The 27,119-nt window shown below is 39.6% G+C and overlaps 1 protein-coding gene across 1 annotated transcript in view; it reads left to right on the top strand.

Annotated features, from left to right (window-relative positions):
- Nucleotides 1-27,119, top strand: part of TTC27 (tetratricopeptide repeat domain 27) — a 95,610-nt gene that overhangs the window by 787 nt on the left and 67,704 nt on the right. Inside the window, exons 2-6 of the mRNA XM_070950140.1 lie at nucleotides 924-1,104; nucleotides 4,081-4,210; nucleotides 6,511-6,651; nucleotides 7,543-7,645; nucleotides 16,007-16,171. Coding sequence (XP_070806241.1) covers nucleotides 924-1,104; nucleotides 4,081-4,210; nucleotides 6,511-6,651; nucleotides 7,543-7,645; nucleotides 16,007-16,171 — 720 coding nt within the window. The remainder of the gene's footprint in view (nucleotides 1-923; nucleotides 1,105-4,080; nucleotides 4,211-6,510; nucleotides 6,652-7,542; nucleotides 7,646-16,006; nucleotides 16,172-27,119) is intronic.

The raw sequence follows: 27,119 nt of genomic DNA, 5'->3' as shown, positions 1-27,119 counted from the left end.
CTATTCCAGTGTATACTGGAGACTGTTCCATCCAAGGCCAAGCCCATCAGGGTCCATTCCACTCTCTCTTTTCCCTCCCTCCTCCCATAAAGAAGACAGATAATTCATGTGCCAAAGCCTCAGTGACTAATATGACTGTCATGTTGAGGTTTCTAAACCTAGATAACACCACCCTCCTTTTTTTTTGCTACACTTAAGTGCATAAGAATGCTTTTTGACGTTGCATTTAAACATTTGTCTTCCTCTTTACTGAATCTGTGATAGAAATCTCTTTTAAATCCAAACTGTTCTTGATTCTTCTTGACTGAGATGAATGTATTCATTTCAGTTCTAATAGATCTAATAAACACACTTCTGTTGGACATCAGGGACCAGTGGGATTGGAATTGGCATATTGAATATGGCCAGTTTACAGTACTTTTGCACCAACTCTGATGACAATAATTGGATCTCAGGCTGCATTTCTAATGTATTTTTGCTTTCATAATGCAAACTTCCTCATCTACACTTTTTCCAGAGTACTAGTATTGGCAGACCTACATGATTATTGTGCTTGATTATATAATTATTGGTTTTATTGAAGATTTTCCCCTATGGGGGGAGGGAATAATACAACTTGAAAAAATAATTAATATTGCAAAAAACATTTAAGAACAAATGAAATGATAGATCAGATTTATTAGACTCCTTGATATTTATGGATGCTCTTGTTTATCCACTACTTCCTTTTGGACTTATTACTTGTTTAGTAAATATGGGATAAAAATTAGATATGATTTGTTTTCTAATAGAGTTGATAGGAATGGACATTTTTGAGAACTATATACAATTCTTTTTCCTGTTGGGAGATGTCCAAATGTCAGATAACCATGTAAAATGCAGGACACATATAAGTCACCCACTCTCATTACTTTAATTTTTAGAAAGTGGATCATTATTGCAGTTGTTGTTGGAAGGGAATTATGAGTCCATCTTTCTAAGTAAAGCAGTCCAGAATGTCTTCACCATATCTTCAGGAAAAGAAGACACCATTGAAAACTACCTGGAAAAGCAGATACAAGCTTACCTAGATTGTTCTTCAGCAGACATTGATTCTATTGAAAGGTAAATTGTTTTGGAAAAAGAATAATGCTTTGCTTGCATTTGAACCACAATATATCCCCCCTCCAAAGCCCAATTTCAAATGATCTCAGAAAATATTCAGAATGTGTCTATGGAGATTCTCAATCACCCAGGTCATGGTTGTCCCAAAGATGCTTTTCGAAAAGGCAACTGGACTTTCTTGGTTTTTTTCCTTCTTCAGATCTGAAGAAGCTTTTTCGATGAGAAGTGAAACGTTTTCAAGGAAAAAAACAAGAAAGTCCAGTTTCCTTTTGGAAAAGCACCTTTGGGACATTCAGAATGTGTAATAATACAATACAATAAAGTATTGTGTTCAGTGTTGTTTTTTATTGGCTTCAGCTGTAACGTGGGAGTAGCTCATTCCCTCTCTGTTGTTACTATAGTAATGAAAAATATAATATGCCAAGGAGTTAGCTTCATGGAGTGAATTAGGACATGCATTGTTAAGATTTGCCATAATAGAAAATTATGTTTGTTTTAAATGCCCAAAGTAGGCTTCCCATCTTGCTTTTTCCGTTTTTCTTCTATTTAGTACTCTGAGTTTCAGGAGAAATTTTGAAAGGAGATACGCCATGTTCATATCTTCACATTTGACTGGAAACTATACCTGAAAACTTTAGTAATGTAGGGTTTCTGAGTTTTGTGCCTTTTCAGTCACTATATCCATTTGTTGGTGTTTGCCCAGACTATACTAAATGTAATTTAAATACCATTGAATAAACAAACATTCCTTGTTTATACTTCTTAATATTGTATGTTCAATTTATGGTTTGGGCTTGATATTTCACCTGTAACATTACTGAAAAGAATGAAGATGCTTTTCCCTTTAGCTTCATTCTGCTGTCTTTCAGCTGGCCGTTCTTGTACATTCAAGCCTTTGTTCTCACCAAAACAAAAAATTCACGTCAAAGATAGATGTTTTGTCTGGATTCATGCATGACATCAAGACATAATTTGTTTAATCACAGTTTAATAAATGGCTAGTCACATGTTTCACAGTAACTCAAAACTAGGTGTGATATGAATTTTGTCTGTCACATTAGTATTTGGTGGTTTAATGATTTGAATGAATTGTAGTAATTATAGTAACTCAAGATATTAATCTTACGTCTGAAAGGACTCTTAAGGGAGACTTAGATATGAGATGTGTTGTTTCATACACTTTCAAGGGTTCCTTTTATGCCTTGCCTAGTTGCAAGATGTTTTAATTTTATTCACCATTCTGATTTAGTAATTTTTGGTGGATTACCACAAAGAAAGGCATATGGGGAGAAACAAACTCAGACTCAACCCCTCCAAGACCGAGTGGCTGTGGTTTCCGGCGTCCCTTCATAGTCAGCTGGTTCCATTGCTGACTATTGGGGGTGAGACCTTGACCCCCTCAGAGAGGGTTCGCAACTTGGGTGTCCTCCTGGACTCGCAGCTGGCCCTAGAAGACCATTTGACGGCTGTGGCCAGGGGTTTTTTTATCAGGTCCGCCTGATCTACCAGTTGCGTCCCTTTCTGGACCGTGACTCCTTGCGCATGGTCACTCACACCCTCGTCACCTCCCATCTGGACTACTGTAATGCTCTCTACATGGGGCTCCCCTTGAAGAGCACCTGGAGGCTCCAACTGGTCCAGAATGTGGCTGCGCGGGTGATTATGGGAACGACTCAATGCTCCCATGTAACACCGCTCCTGCGCGAGCTGCACTGGCTCCCGATGGTCTTCCGGGTGCGCCACCTTTAAAGCACTCCATGGCTTAGGACCTGGGTTCCTATGAGACCGCCTTCTGCCTCCGATAGCCTCCCATCGACCAGTACGCTCCCACAGAGAGGGACTCCTCAGGGTGCCGTCAGTCAAACAATGTCGACTGGCGACCCCCAGTGGGAGAGCCTTCTCTGTGGGGGCACCTGCCCTCTGGATATGAGCTGCCCCCGGAGATTCGTAGGATTCCCGACCTTCGCACCTTTCGCCACACCCTCAAAATGCTATTGTTTCACCAAACAGGGCTGGCCTAATGCTATTTTAATGGGTTGTCTTTATTTTAGCTTTTTCGGCCAAATTATTTAAAACTTTTAATTCGTTTTTTAACTTTGATATTGTTGTGGGTTTTATCTCTGGCTGTACACCGCCCTGAGTCCTCCGGGAGAAGGGCGGTATAAAAATTTAATAAAATAAAAAAATAAAATATTGCCAGTTCTGAAATCCTAAATTTCATTTATCATCTTTCATTTCATTATAGACTGAAGTTTAATGAGATACATGCCCAGAGCTAGGATTGCTCTAAAATTTCAAATGCAATAAATATTGTGGCAGTGCAACGATTCTAAACTTATTGACAGGTCTAACCCCCACCTTCCATCTTAGCCTGCTCTTCTTCCACATTAATTAGTGAAAGACAGACTTCAATTTCCTTGATACAGCCAAAATAATCATTGGCTTTTCTAGTACTTCTGAAATTTTAGGAAATTGTATTCCTTATCATTGATCAACTGTATCCAAGGATACCTGAATGGAGGCCAGAAGAGATTTCTCCTCAAGCCATTCTCAGCAATCAGGAGACTTAAAGAGGAACAATGACTTTGCTTGTCGTAAGCTGGCTGGGAAAGACACAAATGAAGATCACATGATCCTTGGACACTGCAACCATCATAAATACATGCCAGTTGCTGAGCACCCAAATTTTGATCATGTGATTATGGGATGTTGTAACAGCTTTAAGTGCAAGTACCAATCATAAGTCACTTTTTCAGTGCCATTGTAACTTCAATTGCTCGCTAAATGAATGGTAACTTGAGGACTACCTGTATTTACTCAAACTGACTTTCTGCTTTTAGTCATTCACCAAATGTTTTATTTTGTCAACAACTTCTAAAATATTCTATGTAAGCTATAGGTTGGTTATTAAAGAATGACAAATTTCTGTTCTGTATTCATGTATATATAAACACAACGTCTTCATGTGTATTGCAGGCAAAGTGTGGTGTTCCTCCTTGGTGTAGGGAGCTTACAGCTGTTTGCCCAGAGCAACTGGACTGGACCTCCTGCTGACTTACAACCTCAGGATTTTCTTCCACCTGAAATACTGCAACAATATAATGAGGTATTTTTCCCCAACATCAAATAGTTGTGTGACTGAAAAATGCTTCTTTTAGTATTAGAGAAATGGCAAATTGCTGGTTAATGTTATGCATACCTTTTTTATTTATTTCAGATTTTAAATATTAATTTAAATTTACATAAATTTTATATAAATTTATATATGATGCTAAGAAAGGAAAAGTCATAAACATAAATTATAAGTACACTATATAGATTGATCTTTGGTCTTTACAGTACGTTCTCCTTCGGTTATATTTCAAGGTTTAGTTGTTAAACAATGTCACAATTCATTTATTGCAATTCCTAAGTGCACTATTAATTGTTGGTGGTATGTAGGACAGTTTCCTGGTCTGTTTTTGTTGACCAGATAATTTGGATTGGATCCAGTGATGTTCTGCTGGTGGGATAGGTGCTTCTTCTGGGTGAATTCTCTGATTCTACTTAGCTTTGAATTATCTCAGAATATGCAATAGAAGGTTTAGTTTTCTTTTAACTGTACAATCCCATCATTGTCATTATTTGTCATTCTTTCTTGCTCTTAATTAATGTCATCCAGGTGTGTTTTCCTCACCACCAACATTTAAATTAGATGAACACTCATTGCTGGTGGATTCTCCTTCCCTGTGAAATCTGTCTTTTGGGGAGCAAAGAGATTGCTGTTGTGCAAGGGGAAGTTAACTAATTTTGGATGTCGCCAAAGCTAGGTGACTCAGAGTAAGTCAGGTAATAGGCTATGCCAGGGCTGTCAAACTCTCGGCCCACAGGCCGGATGTGTCATGCGCTGGCCACACCCATGCCCGGTTTAGTGAAGGGGAAAAAAGTCCCGATAAGTCACATGATGCTGCCGTGACAAAGTGAGTTTGACACCCCTGGGCTACGCGGAGCATTTGCAGGGATGGTTTGCCCACTTTCAGTGCATTTTAACAGTCCCCTCCTCTAGAAAGCTTGGTCCAGCTGCTCATTTGGACCCTTGCAACCACTAGCCAACTGAGAACAGCAGCCAAACAAATGAAAGTCTTTTTCCTTCAGAAAGAGCAGGTGGTCCAAAAGACAGGAAAAGAAGTATAAAGGTCCAGTGAGACAAAAGCACGACATAGGAAAGAGGCAAGAGCTCTATATATGCTGGCCATTAGCAGGAAAAAGATATCTCAGAGAAAGGGGATTTAAGACAGAACAAGGTCAAGAAAGAAACATTGATGCCTACTAGTAATAGTATAGAGTACAGCATATAGACAATTGTAATAAAATAATAGCGATTGTCATTGAACAGCAATAGTATAGAATATAGTAATTGTCATAGTTAGTCCTCAACTTATAACAGTTCATTTAGTGACCGTTCGAAGTTGGAATGGCACTGAAAAGTGACTTATGACTGTTTTTCACACTTACAACTGTTGCAGCCCATGGTCACGTGATCAAAATTCAGCTACCTGGCAACCGACTCATATTTATGAAGTTTGCAATGTCCCGTGTCATGTGATCACCTTTTGTTACCTTCTGACAAGCAAAGTCAATGGGGAAGCCAAATTCACTTAACAACCGTATCACTAATTTAACAACTGCAGTGATTCACTTAAGAACTGTGGCAAGAAAGGTTGTAAAATGGGACAAAATACGCTTAACAACAGGAATTTGGGGCTCAATTGTGGTCATAAGTCGAGGATGACCTGTAGTAATTATCATAGTAATGTAGCAATATGAAGCAGTTACCTGTCATTTCTGAGCTGCAGACAGATGCTGCCTTTGTCTTCCAGTTGATCCAAAGGATCTCTTTGAAACTGAATCCAAAGCATTACAGCTAGTTCTCTACTTACAACGGGTCTCTTAACTGTTCAAAGTTATGATGGATGCTCCCAAAAGCTACTTACAACCCATTTTTGCTGTTACGACGGCTGCACATACGTATCCCACAGTTGCTTGATTGCGTTTTGGGTGCTTGGCAACTGGCTCACTTTTATGGTTGTTTGCAGTGTCCTGCGGTCATGCAATTGTGATTTGCATTCTGTTTTGCTTATTTCTAATGCTAGTTTCTGGCAAAAAATGCCCATTGCAGAAAATCGGTTCAATTAAACCATGGTGTTTACTTAACAGTAGCTGCAAAGAATGTCAAAAAAAAAAAAATCAGATCTGGTTAAGTGATGCCATGACTTACAACTGTAATTCCAGGCTCAAATACCATCGTGAGTTGAGGACTACCTGTAGACATCCACTAAACTGCAGTGTTTTCACACAGATGTTGTACTGTGTCTTCTAAAATAATGTGAAGCTGCCTAATATGACTTTCTTTTTTACTGTTTCCAGACCAGTGCATTGTCAACTGCTGTCTTGGGGATGATGGTTCTAGATGGTGAATCAATATACAGCTTGGCCTCCCAACCTATCTTGTTGATGCTGGCTAGAGTCATCCTTGTGAATTCCAGAAATAAACTAGAAGCTATTCAGGTAAATATGAGCCATGGTGGCGCAGTGGTTAGAGTGCAGTACTGCAGGCTACTTCTGCTGCCTGCCGGCTGCCTGCAATTAGGCAGTTCAAATCTCACCAGGCTCAAAGTTGACTCAGCCTTCCATCCTTCCGAGGTGGGTAAAATGAAGGCCCAAATTGTTAGGGGCAATATGCTGACTCTAAATCGCTTAGAGAGGGCTGTAAAGCGGTATATAAGTCTAAGTGCTATTGCTAAATAGCTAGAAGCTATTCAGTTATTCAGGTAAAGAAAAACATGATTGAATAATTATTATTCTTTCTAGATTAGGAACCATTAAAGGGTCAAGGCCATATTTTTCAGGCTATTCTTCTTTTAGATGTTATTTTATTCTCTCACAGCCATAGGAAAACTAATGCAAGTACGTAAATGCCAAATAATGCCATAATAAATGCCAATGTTTTGAATATTGGAAGGTTCTTTGAATTTGGTTAAGCCGTTTGCCTTTGCAGCTCACTATCATACCTCATATACTGGTGAGATTTTCTGAGTTCTCCCTGGGCAGTGACTAAACTTGGCATTTTCCGACAAAAAAGTAATTGTTCTGCCTCTGAGTTGTGTGTCATTATTTATTGATTGGTTTTATATTCCACTTCTTTGTTCAGGGATTGCTCAAGGGCATTAATGTAAAAATACAAAGGTACAAATTAAAACAAAAGGTAGCGACAATTCAAATGGCAAATACTAAAAAAACCCCACCCCATATTTAATCTAGACTACAGGTGCCATGATCTTTTTTCAGATCTTCTCATTGTTAAACACTGTTTAACTGCCATGTGCATGAAATAAAACCAAATAGAAATAATAGGACGTGATGTTTAAAACTATATATATATACTTTTCTCACTTTTAGACATTGCCCTGGTGGACACTGCGATGTATTAATCTCCACCAGCAGCTGCTAGAAGAAAAATCACCTGAACTCTTTGCTGTTGCCCAGGCCTGTATACAAAAAGGTATAATTAACATTGTTACCAACTATTAGTGGAGATTCATTCAATTCAAAGGGATTGAATTGCTGCCCCGAAGGCTCTTATTTTATTTTTTAGGATTTTCTTTAATCTGAGAAAATCCTAGGAGCAAATGACTTTCAATGCATTTTGTTTCTGATTTAGGAAATCCTTATTCAGAGGGTCATCTTGTTTAAAATCATAGTCCCTGGCTATTCTTAGAAATGGATGAGACTAATGAATTGTAATCAGTTCTGTCCATGGATTGTCTATCTAGCATATCATCCGAGCTAGGGACTTTGGCTTCTTCCACTTAGAGGAAGCCTAAGAAAAATATCACAGTGCTTTCCTAAATGTCATAGTGTAGCAGTGGAAAATCAGCCCTCCAGATGTTGTGAAATTACCATGTTAATATTAAGATATGCTGGTGGTTCAGCAATATTAAGATAATTTCTTTACATTCCTGATCAGCAGCTTTAAAGGACTATTATGATTATGTTTGTGGATGTTTGCCTTTCGATATTATTTCTTTGGGGATGTATTTTTAGCAGTGTATGGGGAGGTAGGTTTTTTTTCTTTGTTGTTTTTAATGAGGACAAAGTAGCTATGCATTTGCATTTGTGTGAGAGTGTGTGTGTGTGATTGTGTGTAAGGAGCCATGATGGCACTGTGGTTAGAATGCAGTACAGGTAGTTTTCGACTTATGACCACAATTGAGCCCAATATTTCTGTTGCTAAGTGAAACATTTGTTAAGTGAATTTTGCCCCATTTTACAGCATTTCTTGCCACCATTGTTAAGTGAATCATTGTACTTATTAAGTGATCTGGTCAAGAGACTCTGGCTTCCCCATTGACTTTGATTGTTGGAAGGTTGCAAAAGGGGATCACGTGACTCCAGGACATTGCAATCGTCATAAATATGAGTCAATTGCCAAGCATCTGAATTTTGATCACGTGACCACAGAGATGCTGCAGTGGTTGTAAGTGTGAAAAACAGTCATAAGTCCCTTTTTTAAGTGCCATTGTAACTTCGGTCACTAAACGAACCATTGTAAGTCCTGAAGCTTACAATAGTTTATAGAGCTTACAAGCTTATAGAGTTAGCAAGAGTTCTATCCTAACCGGCTCAAGGTTGACTCAGCCTTCCATCCTTCTGAGGTCAGTAAAATGAGGTAACCAGATTGTTGGAAGCAATATGCTGACTCTGTAAACTGGTTAGAGAGGGCTGTAAAGCACTGTGAAGCGGTATATAAGTCCAACTGATATTGTCTTTGTGTCATTATTGACTCCTGGCAATTGCCTGGATTGGTCCCTGCAGTTTTCTCAAGAAGGCTTTTTGGAAGTGGTTTACCATAACCAGCTTCTCAGAGCTGAGAGACAGGCACTGGTCCAGCTGTGTTTGTGCTTAAGATGGGAATAGAATCCTTATTCCCCCAGTTTTTAGCCTGATGCCTTAACCACTACCTCACACTGGCTCTCGGGTTTTTGTAGTGTGTGTCTATTTTGTTATTTTTTTTAAAAAAAGAAACATTTTGGGTAGCATTGGTAAGATTTTTGGCAGGGTAGAATACTATGGCTCGGTGCAATATTTGTGCAGAAAGATCTTTGATACAACTTGCTTTGTCTCTGTGATGTTGAGTCTCTTTCTCAGCAACATCACTTCCCTATTTATGGAATTAAAAATGGTTGTGCTTTGTGGGACCAAATGTGCAATTTCATAGTTGGAAACCTAATTCTCACTATTTCTTTAAGGATGAGAAGTTTGGTGGAGAAGACAAGCAAGAGAATCCATGCTAATTTTCAACAGTCTTATTTTTAGCTGTATTTTCTTTGCTGTTTTGACTTGGTAAGAACATCCAGACAAACCAGAAATAAGCCAGAGATCTGCTCCTGGACATAAAAACATGATTAAAACAAGTTGAGATTTATAAACTCAAGTGGAAAAGGAAGAAAAAAATAAAAAGTATGATTTGAGGTTCAACCAATCCCCTGTTAAACTGATGAAATCCTGGATTAGCATTCTATGTAAACCAGGTCTGTTCTGTATCAAATTAAGCAATATAAGAAGGCTGTGCAGTGTTCCAGTTTCAAAGGGGAAAATTGATTTAGAGTATGCATATGTGCGCATATTGCTTCTCCTTAAACCAATGGCTTCTCCACCGTGATCTTATGAGAAGATACAGGTCCAATAACAAATGGCTGGCAGGTACAACATGCATGCCTATGTGCACTCTGAATTTTAAAATTGGATCACTGAATAATTATCCACTTAAATTTCCTTAGGCATAAAAGTGCTGCAAGATCAATTCAAAGACCTATCTGCCGTTTCCTATAGTGACCGAGAATAGCATAGCATAGCATAGCATAGCATAGCATAGCATAGCATAGCATAGCATAGCATAGCATAGCATAGCATAGCATAGCATAGCATAGCATAGCATAGCATAGCATAGCATTCTTTATTGGCCAAGTGTTTGATTGGACACACAAGGAATTGGTGCATACGCTCTCGGTGTACATAAAAGAAAAGATACATTCGTCAAGAATCATAAGGTACAACACTTAATGATAGTCATAGGGAAACAGTCAATATAAATCTTAAGGATACCAGCAACGAGGTTACAGTCATAAGGGGGAGGAGATGGGTGATAGGAACGATGAGAAGATTAATAGTAATGCAGACTTAGTAACTAATTTGACAGTGTTGGGGGAATTATTTGTTTAGCAGAGTGATGGCGTTTGGGAAAAAACTGTTTTTGTGTCTAGTTGTGTCTATAGCGTCGTTTTGAGGGTAGGAGTTGAAACAGTTTATGTCCAGGATGCGAGGGGTCTGTAAATATTTTCACTGCCCTCTTTTTGACTTGTGCAGTATACAGGTCCTCAATGGAAGGCAGGCTGGTAGTAATTGTTTTTTCTGCAGTTCTAGTTATCCTCTGAAAATAGTAACATATCAAAATTGATCCCATTTTGGCTTATCTCAAATCAGTGATGATTTGCACAAATAACAGCGTTCAAGATTGGATGTTGGTAAGTGTTGTGACTCCGACCCCTGAACCCATCTTATCAGAGGGAAAAGGCTCCGAAAGTGAAGGAGAGGAGTTGGCCAGGCTTCCCTCTCCAGGACCTTCCTCTCTGGCAATGCCTCGGGTGTCTCCCGAAGGAGAAGAGATTGGCCAGGAGCCAGGTATCGCCGAGCAGTCGCAGTCGGACAGTGACGGAGATAAGTCTTGGCTGGATCCACGCCAGCATCGGAGAGACAAGCGCACACAGCAGAAAAGGAGGCGTGCCAGAGATTAAGCTGAGTCACTGGACCACACCCCACAGGGGATAAAAGGGGGTGTGGTGGCCTTTCAGGCTCTGTGATGGACAAAACTAAACAACTAGTGAGTCTCATTGTTTCTCTGAAACTACGTTATCTGCCTGCCTTGGATTTAATACGGACTGGACTTGACAATTCTTTGACTTTGTGTATTTGTTTTGGTTTATCTGACGGAGGAGGAATACCTCCCTCTGTCAGTAAAGTTCTTGGCAAGCAGCCACTGGGTTGCTGCCAATCCTGTTATCGAAGGAATTTATTGTCTGCAAGTTTTATTTAACCCCTGGCTGACTGTTTGTGTGTGTGTGTGTGTGTGAGAGAGACGGGGACAGAACATCAATTCTTAAACAGTTGATAAAAGACTCTGTGTGGCCTCATTATATGGGTGGGAAATATATTCTCCTTATGTTCTGCTTGCAGGATGATAAATTTTAAAAATTGCCTTTCTTAAAAAAATAAGATGCTGCTACTTGAGGTAATGTACCATTTACTTGTTTATTTTTCTTTTTACAAAATAACATTAATCCTGATTTAAACTAAGATGTAGTAATGCTGACTAATGCTTCTATGAAGGCAAATTAAGAAATAAAGCAAATTAGGTTTGCAAGATAATACATTATACTTTAGACCAAGATTTCTCATATTCAAAAACGTATTATCATAACCATATTAGATTTGTCAGTATACTAAGCATCTTTTTATAGAAATTACATCATTGCACTATTACTAATATCTTGTGACTTTCATTTTAAAAACATGAAACACTTGTTTCATAAATAGAAAATATTTAAATCAATCTCTCTCTCTCTCTTTCTCTCTCTCTCTCTCTCTTTCTCAAAAAATAAAAATAAATCCCTTCTCACCCTGTCTGTAGTATGTGTCTTCTTCAATCTTGGGTCCCCTTAGGCCTGGGAATTTAAGGGTTCTGTGCAGTACCTTAGCTGTTCTTAGCACTTAACTCTTCTGAATGCTCTGATGTTGTTCCTGGGATCTCTTGAAGCCCCTCCCTTGGCATAAGAGTCACTGCTGATTGAATTAAAGACTTTTCCTAAAGTCAATCCAGGCTGTTCTCAGATTGGTGTCTAGACCTTGAGTCTTGGGTGACGTGTCTATCTCTGAGCAATTGGTGTTTTCAACCTCTGATACTGCTCCCAATGCCATTCTGAGCTGTGTTCATGTACTTGATCCGTATGGTCCTGTGACTTGGTTATTATGATGCCTGATAGGACTTCTCATGTTGTGGGGAGGCTAGTTGTCAGCTGGTAGTTGACAGAAACTGTTCCCTTGTGGAGGTCTTTCATGATCAGTGCTGACCTTCCTTGTGTTAGCCTATTTGGGTGGGAGCTTGCTGCTAGTAGCTGGCTCATCTGTGCTGCTAGGCATTAATGTGCTGTCGTTAGTTTCTTTAACTAGGAGATGTGGATCATGTTCAGCCCAGGTGCTGCCCAGTTTTCATGTTCTTGATCTGTTGTTGGATGTCTGCTACTGTGGTTGTGAGTGGTTCCTCTTCTGGGGGATTGCTGTGATCTGCTTTCAGGTCCTGCAGCCACTTTGACTGGTATCATGTGTCTTCTCTTTCTCTCATATGTTCTTTCAGTACTGTTCAGTTTCTGCTGTTGGTGACTTTGCTGTTACTGTGTTGTTGTACTGCAGTTGGAAGTACACCTTGGATGGTTCTTTAGAGATCAGGGCATTTATCTTATTGGCCTCTGCTTCTCTAGTGTATCTCCTTAGTTCAGTAACCAGTGCTATGAGTTTTTATTTAGCAGTCTTTAGGACTCCATATAAGGATGGAGTCTTATATTTTTTCAGTAGGTGAGACTATTTCCTTAATTTCCATGCCCTTCTATAGTTCTACAAGTTGATTAATTACTCTGAGTTACTTTAATTTTAGCCTTTAACCTCATTTCCAGGGACGTTATATACTATTGTTCTTGATCGTTGTTCTGCCCCAGCTACGGACCCCAAAGAAAGCAGCACTTACAAAGTCCGTTCAAACCTTAGTTTACTGAATAAACCAGTCTTTTACAACAATGGCTGTTAATTAATTGCATTAACAGCTGTCAAGAATTCAAAGAATAATAACTGAAAGCTTACTATGGTTGGCAGAATGCCCAGAAGCAATTTGCAGGAAGCTGATAAAATAAGCAAGACAAGACACGAAGGTATGTGAACGAAGTTGTTCCCTGCAAATTGCTTCCATCGGCATTCCTCTTTAAATAGGCTAAGGGAGTGGCCAATTAACCCCAAGCCTTACTCTCGAAGAGACCTCTTCCTGCCTTTTGGCAACTCTGCACACCCGTGCATCAAGAAGAGGCTCCTCCTCTTTGTCCTCTTCACTTAACGGAGCTTCTGGAGGTTCTGAAGGCCATGGCTGAATCCTCGCCTCTGGCACCACATCTTTTCCAGCCTCCTCATTGTCTGACTCGAGTGCCAGCTGTACAGGCTGCTGGCGCTGCACAAAACCAGCCTCCTCGCTGTCGGAATCAGCTGCACAGGCCGCTGACGGGCCACAACAATCGTATAGCCAAGCATCTGTAGGGTTACAGCAGCAATAGCATATGCCAGTTCATTGATTTGAGTTACCGTGGAGCTCTGTTGGCATCTTTTAGCATACTGTCTGATGGTACTTCTCCCCTGAGTCTTGGTAATCAGTTTTGAGGATTGGCTGCAGCTATTGTAGTTTGTCCAGGAACTTATACCTCAAAAGGCAGCTGTGTTTTGTAATGAAGGGGGAGGCAGAGATGTTGGCTGCATAACATGTGGCTGCTCATGTGGTTATTGTTCCAGGTCATCTTGAGTCCAGTATGTAATGTATAGTTGGTCTATCTCAAATTGTGAATGCAGCTTGATGTTCACAATTTTGAAGCTTTGGTTAACCAGCTGTCTCTCCATTAGTGTGTTTGTAGGTCTTCCATCATTCTATAGTTCCCTCATAGGTTTCGTATATCCCCTCTCTCATTAGGTTTACTGTTGTGGTAGCATTCTATCAAATCCAGGTTCTCTTGTCTCATCCATGTATGGTTTGTTTCAGAAGCCCACTAATTGTCAGATTGTCCTATTTTCCAAATGTCTGATGCAGACCTTGTTAATCTGGGCGGTGACTGAGCTGGCATGATTCTCTTAGTTCAAGTCACAGTGATATTTGAAGTAGGCAGGCAAAGTAAGTACCACCCAGGATTTGAACCTCAGTCTCCTGCATCGAAAACTGGTGCTCTTATCACTACACTATCCAGCTGATGTGAGTGTGTGTTGTATGCATACCCATCCAGCTCCCCTTTAAATTTGAAAACAGATACAAAGCCATATGTTTTCTATTCTCTGACTACAGTAAAATTTTATTACTCTTTATCTTATCTGTGTCCTTGACCAAATGCTTATGAAAATTTTTTAAACCCTTTAAAAATAAATTGCTTTACTTCTGGGAAAACAGATTATTTGGAGATGAATGTATGCCTGTAATTCATCCACTCTTTTAAATTGGTCTAAAAATAAACCTTTTTTCATCTTCTTAGAGATGTGAATTTTATGTCAAGTGTTTAATTCTTAAGACTATTTTTTTTTTTAAAAAAATACTGCTTCTGGTACAAAGGATTGCATGTGGGTTGAAGAAAAAACTCTAAGCAGGACAATAATGCCTTTTTTCAAGGTTGTCGTTTTTTGTCCAATAGAGCAATGAAGATGTTTTGGGTTATTGATTAAGACTGACATTAGGAATATTACATATGTTGAACAGATTCTCTTTTTCTCTCCCTTCAGTTTTTCTCCCTTCCATTCACCTTCGCTTATGATTATATTTTATCACTGATATATTGGTCTCTTCAGGGGTGAAATGTAAAATTTGTTACTACTGGTTCTGTGGGCATGGCTTGGTGGGGGGGGGTAATGTGACTGGGTGGGCGTGGCCAACTTTTTTTTTAAAAAAAACTTTTCAAAGCATTTTTTCTAATGCTTTGAAAAACCTCTGCTGATCAGGCAACTCAGCTGGGATCGTCAGAGAGGCTTTTTAAAAAATGCCTCTCTGACGATCAGGCAGCTGAGCTGGGATCGTCAAAGACTTTTCAAACTATTTTTTTTACCACCTCTTTGGCCAAGAGGTTGCAGAAAAAAATGCTTTGAAAAGCCTCTGACGATCCCAGCTGAGCCGCGCGATCATCAGAGGCTTTTTTTTTTTAACTTTTAAAAGCATTTTTTCGTCAGAAGAGGTTGTAGAAAAATGCTTTTAAAAGTAAAAAAAAAAAAAAGCCTCTGATGATCATCTGGCTCAGCTGGGCAAGATGGGTGGGTGGGAGGGGGGGCGCAGGGATTTTTGCTACAGGTTCTCCAAACCACCCGCCGCCATCGCTACCAGATCGGGCGATCCGGTCCAAACCAGGAGCATTTCACCCTTGGGTCTCTTCTATACTCAGAATTGTTTCCTAGATTAATATTTGCTCTGAAGTTAATTGTACTTGTCATTTTCTGAAACCAGGTTTAGAGAACCAACTTCAGACCAACTACCAAGCATCATAGTCACTGGTTTTGGTCTCAACAAATAAGGATCTCCATCTCTCAGAGAGAGAAATGTTTGCCCTTAAGCAAAAATCTGTAATACATATTGGAAGGAGAAAGATGGAAATAGGGCTAAGAGTTAAATCATCTACTCAAATATTTAAAGTTATACAGAAAAATGGAATGTGGATTTGAATAAGATGGTATTCAGATTAGGCCTCAGCAGGTCCTAAGGCGGTTACAGACTTTATAGTCTTATAAATGCTGATCATCAAAAGTTAAAACAGAAAATAAAGAGTGAGTGTGTGTGTGTGTGTGTGTGTGTGTGTGTTTGTGTCTTGGCTATTTATGTATCATCTTTCACAAGAGGTTTGGAGGTTGCCAAATTGGGAAGTTTGTAGTTAAAACTCAGTGTATGAAAATGCAGATTAAGCAGGTCCGCTTTCAATTTAAACTTAGTTTATTTGCCTAGGGAGTAGTGAATCTGGTATGTATTTTTCTGCTTTTGTTATGTTTTCTTCACATTCTGTTTCTTAATCTTTCTTTTCCTTTTTTCCAGTTTTTGAAATTGAGACTTTATTCAACGATGATGAATGTTGGCATCTTGCTGTTCAATTTCATCTAGAATGTGCTTACACATTTCTGAATTATTATGAGTATAAAAAAGCCAAAGAACATTTCCTTGCAGCTAAAGACATAACTAAGTTACAGATTGAGTTGACAGGTATGTTCTTTTCCAAGTTCTTGAATATTAATCTTTAACCCTAACTGTGTCTGCATCACTTGACAGTTTAAAAAAAGAAAGAAAATGGCAAAACACTGAAGAGGGCAACAGTCTCTATAATACTTGTGGTGTGCCTCTGAGAAATTCTAGATTAGTTTCAACAGTTTACTAAAATTGCAGTAAAAATTTGAAAATCTGTGGAAGGCTGAAGTCTTATACACGCAGGGGGATTTCCTATTGCTATCATGTGCTCTCTCAAATCTGTCATGGAAACACTTTGGAGTAAATTTTGTGGCTATGTGAGTTCTGTAATAGAAAATGGCATTTCTCCATCCCTCCTTTGAATTGTATTGATTTGCTAAATTTGCATCTTATTCTTCACCAAAAGATGGACCAATACACCAACAAAACAGCAATAAAAGGCAAATAAAATACAACCAAAAGAGGCACAAGCATTGCAAAAATTAATAAAAACTATTTATAGCAATAACTTTGCATATAGTTTCTTGACTCATAATCTAATTTAAATGTGTTTAAATGTTGTTGAGGGGAAAGTTGTTAAAAGACAGGTAGCTGATCTCTTGACAGGGAAAGTTTTCCCTTGAATCTCTGTCTCAGATGTTCGCAGAACCTTAAAGCGGAATAGATTCACTTAAGAGAGACTGAATAGAATCTCATTCAGAAAAAGTAAGTGTTTTTAGATCTCCATACCACCTGTTTAATCATCCTGTGCAGGGGTGGATTCTACTTACCTTTACTACCGATTCTGCCGTGCGCAGATGCTTCCTGATGATGTTGGGGTCGGTGGTGGAGCCTCCCATCAGTTTTACTACCGGTTCTTGTGAACCGGTCCGAACCGGGGGCAACCCACCACTGATCCTGTGTAATAGAATGGAAGTCAGAGAAAGCAGAAAATCCACCTTACATTTATAGAAGCTTCTGCTGACTCCAGGCTCCTTTCATTAATGGAAGGAGCCTGGAGTCCTTCCTTTGTTTGGAATGTAACAAACATAATTTCATATATGTCATTGTGACTTCAAAGTTGCAAATTTTCTAATTTTTCCAAACTCTCTTTGATTGAACCCAGTATCTATTATGAAAATTCCAGCACTATAATAAAAAACTATAATAAAACACACCTATACAGAATCTGTTCTTTCTTGGAATTTTTTCCAAAGGTTAATGAGTTTAATGAAGTCCCCATAACCCAGTTTATGCCATTTATCTTCATTGACATGCAAGACAGATACCCTGTCATAAGAGCAATATAATGTGCATTGCATATTTCTAGTAGGCCTGGAGAAGAGGAATGCTATTGTGAAAAACACCATTGGAATAATAATCCACACACTTATCTGCAGTCTGTAGCCTCAAAAACCCGCGAAAACAAAATTAAATCTTAGAAACCGAATTGAACATAGCAAGATTTTGCCCTTCTATGTCACACCTAAGTTGCTACACATTATGCTGACAATGTTGTATGCTCTAGTGAGAGTTTTGAAAAGCATGGGTACGTAATTGTGTGCATTGCATTTGGCCATTGACAGCCATTCTGCACTTTATGGCTGCCTGATACAGAAGGAAAACAGCATTAAGGATAATAGCCAAAGAGTTTCTTTTACAGGAAACTCAAAAAGAATATGCACATTTCTCTAAGGTGTGGTCCACAGGGAAGAAAAGATGGAAAATGGGAAGGATTAGCATGCACAAGAGAAACTATGACAACATGCTACCAATACAACTCATTAACCAGAAGATAGGGTTGGAAGGCTAGAGGTGTGAATTAAGTCTCAGGGGAACAAGTAAGTATTTTCCCTTCACCTATGCAAGTGCTGAGACTTTAATCCTCATTTGAAAAGCTCTCCATAATCTCATCTATAGCAGAAGGTATAGAAGAGGTGTCATTGATTCCAGTTTGTACCTGATCTGCCTCCTGCATTGCATACAGCCTGTCCCACCAGGCATTCTTGGCAGGGCTATCAGTGTCAATTGACCTTAATGTGGCAGAGAGTAGAGTTTATGACTCCAACTAAATGAATTCCATTCTCTCCTAAGAGAGTTCAATTTTAAAGCTATCTGGAAGAAGAATAGCTTTAGCTGTGCAGAAATAATCACATTCTAGTAGATCGCGATGTATTAATATAGAGCCCAGGCCACAGGAAGTAATTGTCCCATTATACTTTGTCTTGTTGAGGGCCCATTTGGAATAGTTCAGTTCTGGATACTACAATCTAAAAAGAATATGGACAAACTGGAATACATTCAGAGGAGGGTTATTAAGATGGTCAGGGGGCTGAAAACAAAGTCCTGTGAGAAACAAAGAAGATGCGTGTGTTTAGCCTGCAGAAAAGAAGATTAAGGGGAGATGTGACAGTGGTTTTAAGACATCGAAACAGTTGTCATGTAATGGAGGAGCTGGACTTGTTTTCTGCCACAACCAGAACAAATGGACTAAAACTGGATGGATTTAGGTTGGATATAGTGGAAGAGATTGCCTTATGAAATGGCATGTTCCCCTTTACTGGAGGTTTTTAAAGAGAGGTAGAAAGTCATATATTTGAAATGTTTTAGCTGATTTTACACTAGGAAGTTGGACTTGATCTCTGAGGTCCCTTCCAGTTTAACGATTCTGTGAATATAGTTTTTTCACCCAGTCACTACCAACAAAATAGCAAAGTTGGTTTAGCAATATGCCTGGAATTCTCAAACTTGCATAGACATGTAGAGAGATTCTTATTTTCTGGCACCTTTTCTAATTTACCTTGAGTATGAAATTACATCTGGACGCATTCTGAGACGTGATTGGCTCCAGTATAAAAGAGCTAATGTATTATAAAAATAAGTAGTTTTTAATGTAACACATCTGTAGACGATCACATGAAATCTATCTTCTTTCGTTTACAATGGGAAAAGCAGATAATTTTGCATAGACACTATTCTTTTGCATTGCATTTATTATGGTTATTTCTGATATTCCGATGAAATATTTTCTACTTCCAATATATCTACTGGTGGTTTGTTGATATTTTAAAAAGCTTATTTGCTGAGCCTGAAGCTAAATAAGATAGATGTGCCTTTATTCCCAGCAGTGTTTCCGGTGTGTTTAAATTGTAAAATGGAATCATATATCATGGATGTTGATATTTGTAGAACAATGGCAATAGTTGAATTTTAAGATATAGTGATTTAGATAGTATTGGAATGAGTTTGATCTTTAGATACTCATTATTAAATAGAAGCAATGCTCTGTAGGCATTCTCAACCTTTTTAGTCTGCACCAGAGGTGGGTTTCAGCAGGTTCTGACCAGTTATGGAGAACCCGTAGTGGAAATTTTGAGTAGTTCGGAGAACCGGTAGTAAAAATTCTGACTGGCCCCGCCCCCATCTATTCTCTGCCTCCCAAGTCCCAGCTGATCAGGAGAAAATGGGGATTTTGCAGTAACCTTCCCCTGGAGTGGGGTGGGAATGAAAATTTTACAGTAACCTTCCCGTGGAGTGGGGTGGGAATGGAGATTTTACAGTATCCTTCCCCTGCCATACCCACCAAGCCACGCCCACCAAACCAAACCACACCGACCAAACCACACCCACAGAACCGGTAGTAAAAATTTTTGAAATCCACCACTGGTCTGCACACATATTTGGAATGTCAAGAGTTTATCGTCAGTATTCTCACAAAATAGCTGCAAGAGGATGGAGAGAAAACATCTATTTAGTGGCATAGAATAGTCTCCTATTAGAGAGGGAGAGGGAGAGGGAGGAGGGAGAGGGAGAGCAAGAGAGAGAGAGAAAACTAGGACACCTGCTGAAGAATCCAGGTGTATTGCTAATAGAAACTCAAACACATTTCAGTAAATAGTTTTTGGATGTATATAGTAATGTTCTTGGAATTGAAAGTGGAAAAATATAGATGTCCAGATTATAGATATCCTAATTTCATGAAAGGATCACTTGTGGCCAGGAAACAGACAAAAAGCATCAGTTCCAAAGTTATAGTCCACACCAGTCAAGGTTCCAAAGAGTGAAGGTCAGGGTCCAAGCACTGAAAAATAGATGTCATATTCAAGTACAAAATAACTGATCACACAGGTTTGCAATCAGAGGATGTTACTGACAGAAATGAGCTAGAAGGGAAGTATTTTATGTTTGAGTATATTGTTATGTCTCCATTCTTGATGATGCCTAGCTAACTAGATGCCCGCTTACAGCCATTCTTTCCTAATGGGCACTTTTGCAATTTTATTGTATGTAATATTTGTGTGACAATGGTATATGAAGAATAGCAATAGCACTTAGACTTATATAGCACTTCATAGTGCTTTACAGCCCTCTCTAAGTGGTTTACAGAATCATCATGTTGCCCCCAACAGTCGAGGTCCTCATTTTGTAAGGCTCAGAAGGATGAAAGACTGAGTCAACTTTGAGCAGGTCAGGATCTAACTCCTGGCAGTGGGCAGAGTCATATTGCATAGAATGCAATAATACATTCTAACCACTATGCCACCAGGGCTCCTCAAACAACAGGGAGAAACAGCAGGGAGGGAGGAATAAAAAACAAAAAGAAGAAAGGAAAATTCAGAAAATAACACCATGGTCTTAACTTAAGTAACAAGTATGAACTTGTCATTTTTACTTAGGTAAATAGAAACAGGGTTAATTGCTGACAAATGGTAGAAATATCATTTAAGGAAATTAAATTACCTTACATGGAAATTACCTTAAAGTCATACATTGCGCAAAATAAATAGAACTGACCTTTATGCCTTTTAGAATATACTTACTCTACTCTTACCCTCCAAAACTATCATTAATTGGTGCCTTCACTTAAAGAAGCATCAAGTAAGGAAAAAACCCTGACTCATCATGACAACAATACTGCGCATTAAGAGTACATACCCCAATTTTTTTTGAAGAAGTTCATTGGACCTTGCATGACCATAGTACTTTTCTCCTGCTCATTAAATAAACCTCCTTTTTTTCCCAGGCTCTCTTGTGCCAGCATGAAAAAGTTGCAGCTGCATTGAAAGTTGCCTTATGAGGCAACTACTTAAAACAATGGAAGTCTGAAATGAGATGGTGTGGTCATGCGAGGTCCAAATTACTCCTTCCAAATCATTTGTATATAGGAGCAGAAACCTGTTTTGTTAGTTATCACCATACCTTGAATCCTGGGGCATAAAACACCCAGACATTGATATTCTTAACTACAACAAATATTTAATTTGGATTGAGGCAGTTTATTCAGGAAAGCATTTTTCTGCTGGGCTTATTTGCTTCTGTTTTTATGGTATCTTTTCTGTCAGAACTGGAGCTTCTCTGACACAAAAAGCTGTGTACAGGGTTGTTGTTTTTTGAGCACAAAGCTCCCTATCTTCTGAAAGTGCCTCATTATTGATTTGACTCTTTATTCTAAAACAATGAATAAAACTAATGATATATTAACTGAAATATTTTTTTTCTGTCTCTCTGTGTGTATGCCTTTGCTGATTAAAAGGCTCTAAGAGCCAATGTTTTGTCTGGCTAGATGATATGCAGGCTTCCTTTTATCTTTTCCTATGATTTGTTGGATTAAACATTCTGTAATACATTACATATGGTTGAATGTGAGCAGCTGACCTCTATACACACAGTTCAACCATATTTTAATCCATCTATTAATTGTTATTGTTCTAATCCTACCATTTCTCAATGAGTTTAAGGTAGTACACGGGTAAGGCCTCTCAATTTTATCATTATAACAACCCTAAGAGGTAGAATCATCCAAGAGACAGAGCCTAGAATGTCACACAGGGAGCTTTGTGGCCAAATGGAGATTTGAACCAAGGATTCCCCATCCCAGTATGAACTATTTAGACCACAATGGTTATAATGCCTTATTAGAGTTTATTTAATGAAGTTGTTGTTAGTCACAAAGTCGTGTCCGACCCATCGCGACCCCATGCACAATGTTCCTCCAGGCCTTCCTGTCCTCTACCATATCCCATTTAAGCTCATGCTGACTGCTTCAGTGACTCCATCCAGCCACCTCATTCTCTGTCATCCCCTTCTTCTTTTGCCCTCAATCGTTCCCAGCATTAGGCTCTTTTCCAGTGAGTCCTTCCTTCTCATTAGGTGACCAAAGTATTTGAATTTCATTTAGTGAAGTTAATGTACATCTAAAAACTGATCCAGCTTTCCATGCATAAATTCCTTCTTTAATGAACAGCTTTAATCTGAAACCGAAAGAAAGGTAAATAGTCTTTATGCATTTTTGATTTGTTTAAATTTGTCTTGAATAAGTTACAAGGGTATTCATCTTAATATAATGTCATCACCTACTGTATGAATGTTGTGCTAGAAAAGTAAGTCTAAGGAATTATGTAACTTAATTTGAGGAGCATGTGACACCATCTGTACTTTAAATTATTTAGAGTGTTGATTTTGGATGACTATTTATTTATTTATTTATTTATTTATTTATTTATTTATTTATTTATGAGATTTGTATGCCGCCCTATCTCCAGCCGGACTCAGGGCGACTCACATCAGTTAAGAAACATCTAATAAAAAGTTAAAAAATTAAATCCAAATCTCATAATTTAACAGTTAAAAGTACGATTAAGACTAACAAGTTAAAATTAAATTAGAATTAAAACCCCATCAGTCCAGGCCGGCCAAACGAAACAGCCACGTTTTCAGGTCGCGGTGGAAAGAGCGGAGGTCGGGTGCCACCCGGAGCTCCAGGGGCAGTTGATTCCAAAGGGTAGGCGCGCCCACAGAGAAAGCCCTCCCCCTGGGGGTTGCCAGCTGACACTGTCTGGCCGACGGCACCCTGAGGAGGCCCTCTCTGTGGGAACGCACCGGGCAATGGGAAGCTGTTGCTGGCTGCAGCTGGTCCCCCAAATATCCCAGGCCTAAGCCATATAGGGCCTTATAGGTAATCACCAGCACCTTGAATCTCACTCAGAGGGCAACTGGCAACCAATGCAAGTCACGTAGGAGAGGTGTAACATGGGAGTGTCGGGATATTCCCATCACAACCCGCACGGCCGCATTCTGTAGCAGCTGAAGTCTCCGAGTGGTCTTCAAGGCAGCCCCATGTAGAGGGCATTGCAGTAGTCAATACGGGAGGTGACAAGCGCATGAGTAACCGTGCGCAGGGCATCTAGGTCCAAATAGGGGCGCACCAGGTGAACCTGGGCGAATGCCCCCCTGGTTACGGCCATTACATGATCTTCTAAGTTTAGCCGCAAGTTTACACCCAAGTTGTGCCCTCTGTCTACAGGGGACAACACCTCATCCCCTATGACCAAAGATGGAATCTCTTGATCAGACCGAGATGCTGGTACCCACAGCCACTCAGTCTTAGCAGGGTTGAGCCGAAGCCTGTTCCTCCCCATCCAGATTCACACCGCTTCCAGGCACCAGGATATCACGTCGAGGGCATCGCTGGGTTGGTTTGGGGTGGATATAAAAAGCTGGGTATCATTAGCATACTGATGATACCTCACCCCCAAACCCCGGATGATCTCACCCAGTGGCTTCATATAGATGTTGAACAAAAAGAGAGAGGACCGACCCCTGGGGCACCCCACAAGTGAGGGGCCTCGGGGCCGATCTCCGTCCCCCGGCCAACATCACCTGCGAACGTTCCGAGAGGTAGGAGGAGAACCACTGTAAAACAGTGCTTCCCACTCCCAATCCCTCGAGGCGTTGCAGCAAGATACCATGGTCGATGGTATCGAAAGCCGCTGAGAGATCTAATAGGACCAGGACAGAGGAGTAACCTCTGTCCCGGGCCCTCCAGAGATCATCCACCAGTGCGACCAGTGCCATCTCCATACTGTATCCGGGCTTGAAACCCGACTGGTATGGATCCAGGTACTCCGCTTCATCCAGGGCCAATGGGAGTTGACGTGCCACCACGCTCTCAACAACGTTCGCAACAAAACGAAGATTGGAGACATGATGAAAGTTGTTTAAAATAGCTGGGTCCAAAGCAGGTTTCTTGAGGAGGGGCCTCACCACCGCCTCTTTCAAGGCGATAGGGAAGCTTCCCTCACCCAAGGATGCATTAATCACTGCCTGGATCCAACCTCGTGTAACCTCCCGAGCCGAATAAACGAGCCAGGAGGGACACGGGTCCAATAAACACGTGGCAGCACTCAGCTTACCCATGATCCTGTCCACTTCTTCCGGAGTAACAGGGTCAAACTCCTCCCAGATAACACGACCGGTCGTCTCCCCCCCCGTCCAACCCTGCCTAGTCAGAGTCCAGACCGGCCCGGATCTGAGCGATCTTGTCCAGCAGATGTTGACTAAACTCTTCGGCCCGGCCCCGCAGAGGGTCATCCCCTGCTTCCCGATTCAAGAGGGAGCGGGACACCCTAAACAGGGCAGCCGGACTATTATCTGCAGACACGATGAGGGCAGAGAAGTAGGAACGCTTTGCTGCCTCCATCGTCACAAGATAAAACCTCATAAAAGATCTTAGCTGTGCACGGTCTGATTTGGATCGACTGGATCTCCAACAGCTCTCTAGGCCTCTCCTCCGGCGCTTCAACTCCTGGAGCTCCTCAGTAAACCAAGGGGCCAACCGGGATCTGCACTGGGTCAGAGGCCGCAAAGGCACGACACGGTTGAGAGCAATTTATGCAAAATTTCTTGGTGATGTTATAAAATGAATTACATATTAAAACTGTAGATAGTGGAAAAATAAGCTTAATGTGTGAAGATCTCAATCTCCTACACCAACTGTGTTTAAAAAAGCAGCCCTTAGTATTTTTTTTTTAATTTTTTTTTTTTTTTAATTTGATTTATATGCCGCCCTTCTCCGGAGACTCAGGGCGGCTTACAATGCGTTAAGCAATAGCCTTCATTCTTTTGTATATTTTATACAAAGTCAGCTTATTGCCCCCACAAACTGGGTCCTCATTTCACCTACCTTAGAAAGGATGGAAGGCTGAGTCAACCCTGAGCCTTGGAGAGATTCGAACCAGCAGAAATTGCAGGCAGCTGTGTTAATAACAGGGTGCACTAAACCCCTGTACTATCAAGGCTCTTGATATTTTAATGTTCTACAAGATTTCAAAAATTTTCCTTGAAGTTGGCCAACTGGTATATAAATGCTCTGTATTTTTTCTAACATTTGGTATAATACAATGGGGATGTCTTCCCAGCATACCATACTTAAGGGAAAGGATGTTCTGCAGAACTGCAGTAGGCGGAGGAAAGGGTTAACACTTTTTTCTTTTCTTCTGATGTAATCTTTATAATTATCATGCCTGAGATGGATCTCTGGAAACAATAAAGGCTTGAAATGATTTGGCTCTAAACTAGAGTTGGTGAGCCTTCTGTCAATGACTTTAAAGGCAAATATCTGTTCCTTGAATTGTCTTTAGACTCTGAGACACATAGATTCATTTTTTAACTCTTCCTATTTTTTCTTCTTCGCTTTCTTCTTGCTTTCTAAACATACCATTATAGTACTGTTTCCTTTGATTTCAGAACCAATAATGTAGTTAGTGTGGAATATTTTAACATTTTCATATTCTATTCTGATTAGAATCACTCATATTCAATCTTAATATGGGCTGCTTTGATTACGGTTATTCAAATAAACTATGGTTAGACAAGCTTTGGATTACCACAGTTGGTAAACCCAGAGTATAAGGGCTATTGTACTGAAGTACATTGTAACTCCCAACTGTGGAATCTCAAATTTATGTTTTTAGCTAGAATGCATTGTGGATTATCCATATTATTGAAATATACCATCAAAAATTAAATAGAATTGTACTTTAAATCTTGGTCAAGGATCCATACATTTTTATTCAAACTAATAGAAAATGGAATATTAATTGTGGTGATGGTATCCTGATTAAGGAAATTAAATGGGATATGTCATTATTAGATTATTTGATGTAACACAGTGGTTAAACTGCTTGACAGAGAAGGTGTATACAGTAGTATTCAACCAGCAACCTGATTAAAAGGGACAAAAGTGTCTTTACAATTTGGGTTTTAAATAAGCTTTGTTAGTGTAAATATTTTAAAAGTTTGTTTTAAATCTGTACTTAAAAGAATTCAAATGGAAGCAGTAATATTTACAATTTAAGGGTTTTATGGTGCTATAATTAGCCCCATGACTTATTCTTTACTATGGAGTTCAATTTTGACAGAATTATTATTATTATTATTGTAATATTATTTTATAAGCTTTGCTCCCCAGTAAGCAATTTTTTTCTTTCCTTATTTGAAGTTGAATTGCCAAACTTGGTGTTCTTTCCAGCTGCTACCAGTATTTTAGGGAACTGTGGCTGGGACCAAGGAACTGTGGGTGTTGCTTTTAAGTTCCCAAGACCCAGCATTCTAAAGTAGCTTCATTGCTGAACGTTATTGGAAGCGCTCTAGCAGCTGAATGTGCAAAGAGATCTGAAATTTAGCTCATCAGGATTTGAAAACGAACGTGTTCAGCTTTTTATCCACGTTTCAGCCTGAGCAAATTGCTTGCACAGCTTTTCGATTTGAGCAAAATGATGCAAGCAACAGCAACATTTACACAAAAGTCAGTCCATTTTATCTCACATTTTGCTTTTTGTTTTTTTTTAATCAGAATTTTGATCCCTGGCGATTTTAAACCAATTAGACCTGTATCTTTTGTGTTGTTGTTTTTTTAAACAAAGACTTTAAGTTAATCACTACTTTTCAGATCAATTCAAGAACTAAGAGGACAAGATATGAGAGAGAGAGAGAGAGAGAGAGAGAGAGAGAGAGAGAGAGAACATGATAAAAGCAACACCATACTGTTACTAAATCTGCTTTAAGGCACAAAAATGTAGCAGCAATCACAATCCTGGACAGACAATCTCTGGTCAAAAGCTGGTCAAATGGGCACCAGAAAAGCAGCTGTAGGGTGTTCTCCAGCAAAGAGTTGGCATACTGGATCTATCCTGCTCACTCCTGGCAT

The sequence above is a fragment of the Pituophis catenifer genome, unplaced genomic scaffold (assembly GCF_029215685.1).
Source record: "Pituophis catenifer annectens isolate HBS135680 unplaced genomic scaffold, rPitCat1.0.hap2 SCAF_1, whole genome shotgun sequence".
Taxonomy (NCBI): domain Eukaryota; kingdom Metazoa; phylum Chordata; class Lepidosauria; order Squamata; family Colubridae; genus Pituophis; species Pituophis catenifer.
The sequence above is the reverse complement of the archived record's forward strand: the minus strand, read 5'-3'. Positions and strand labels throughout refer to the sequence as shown.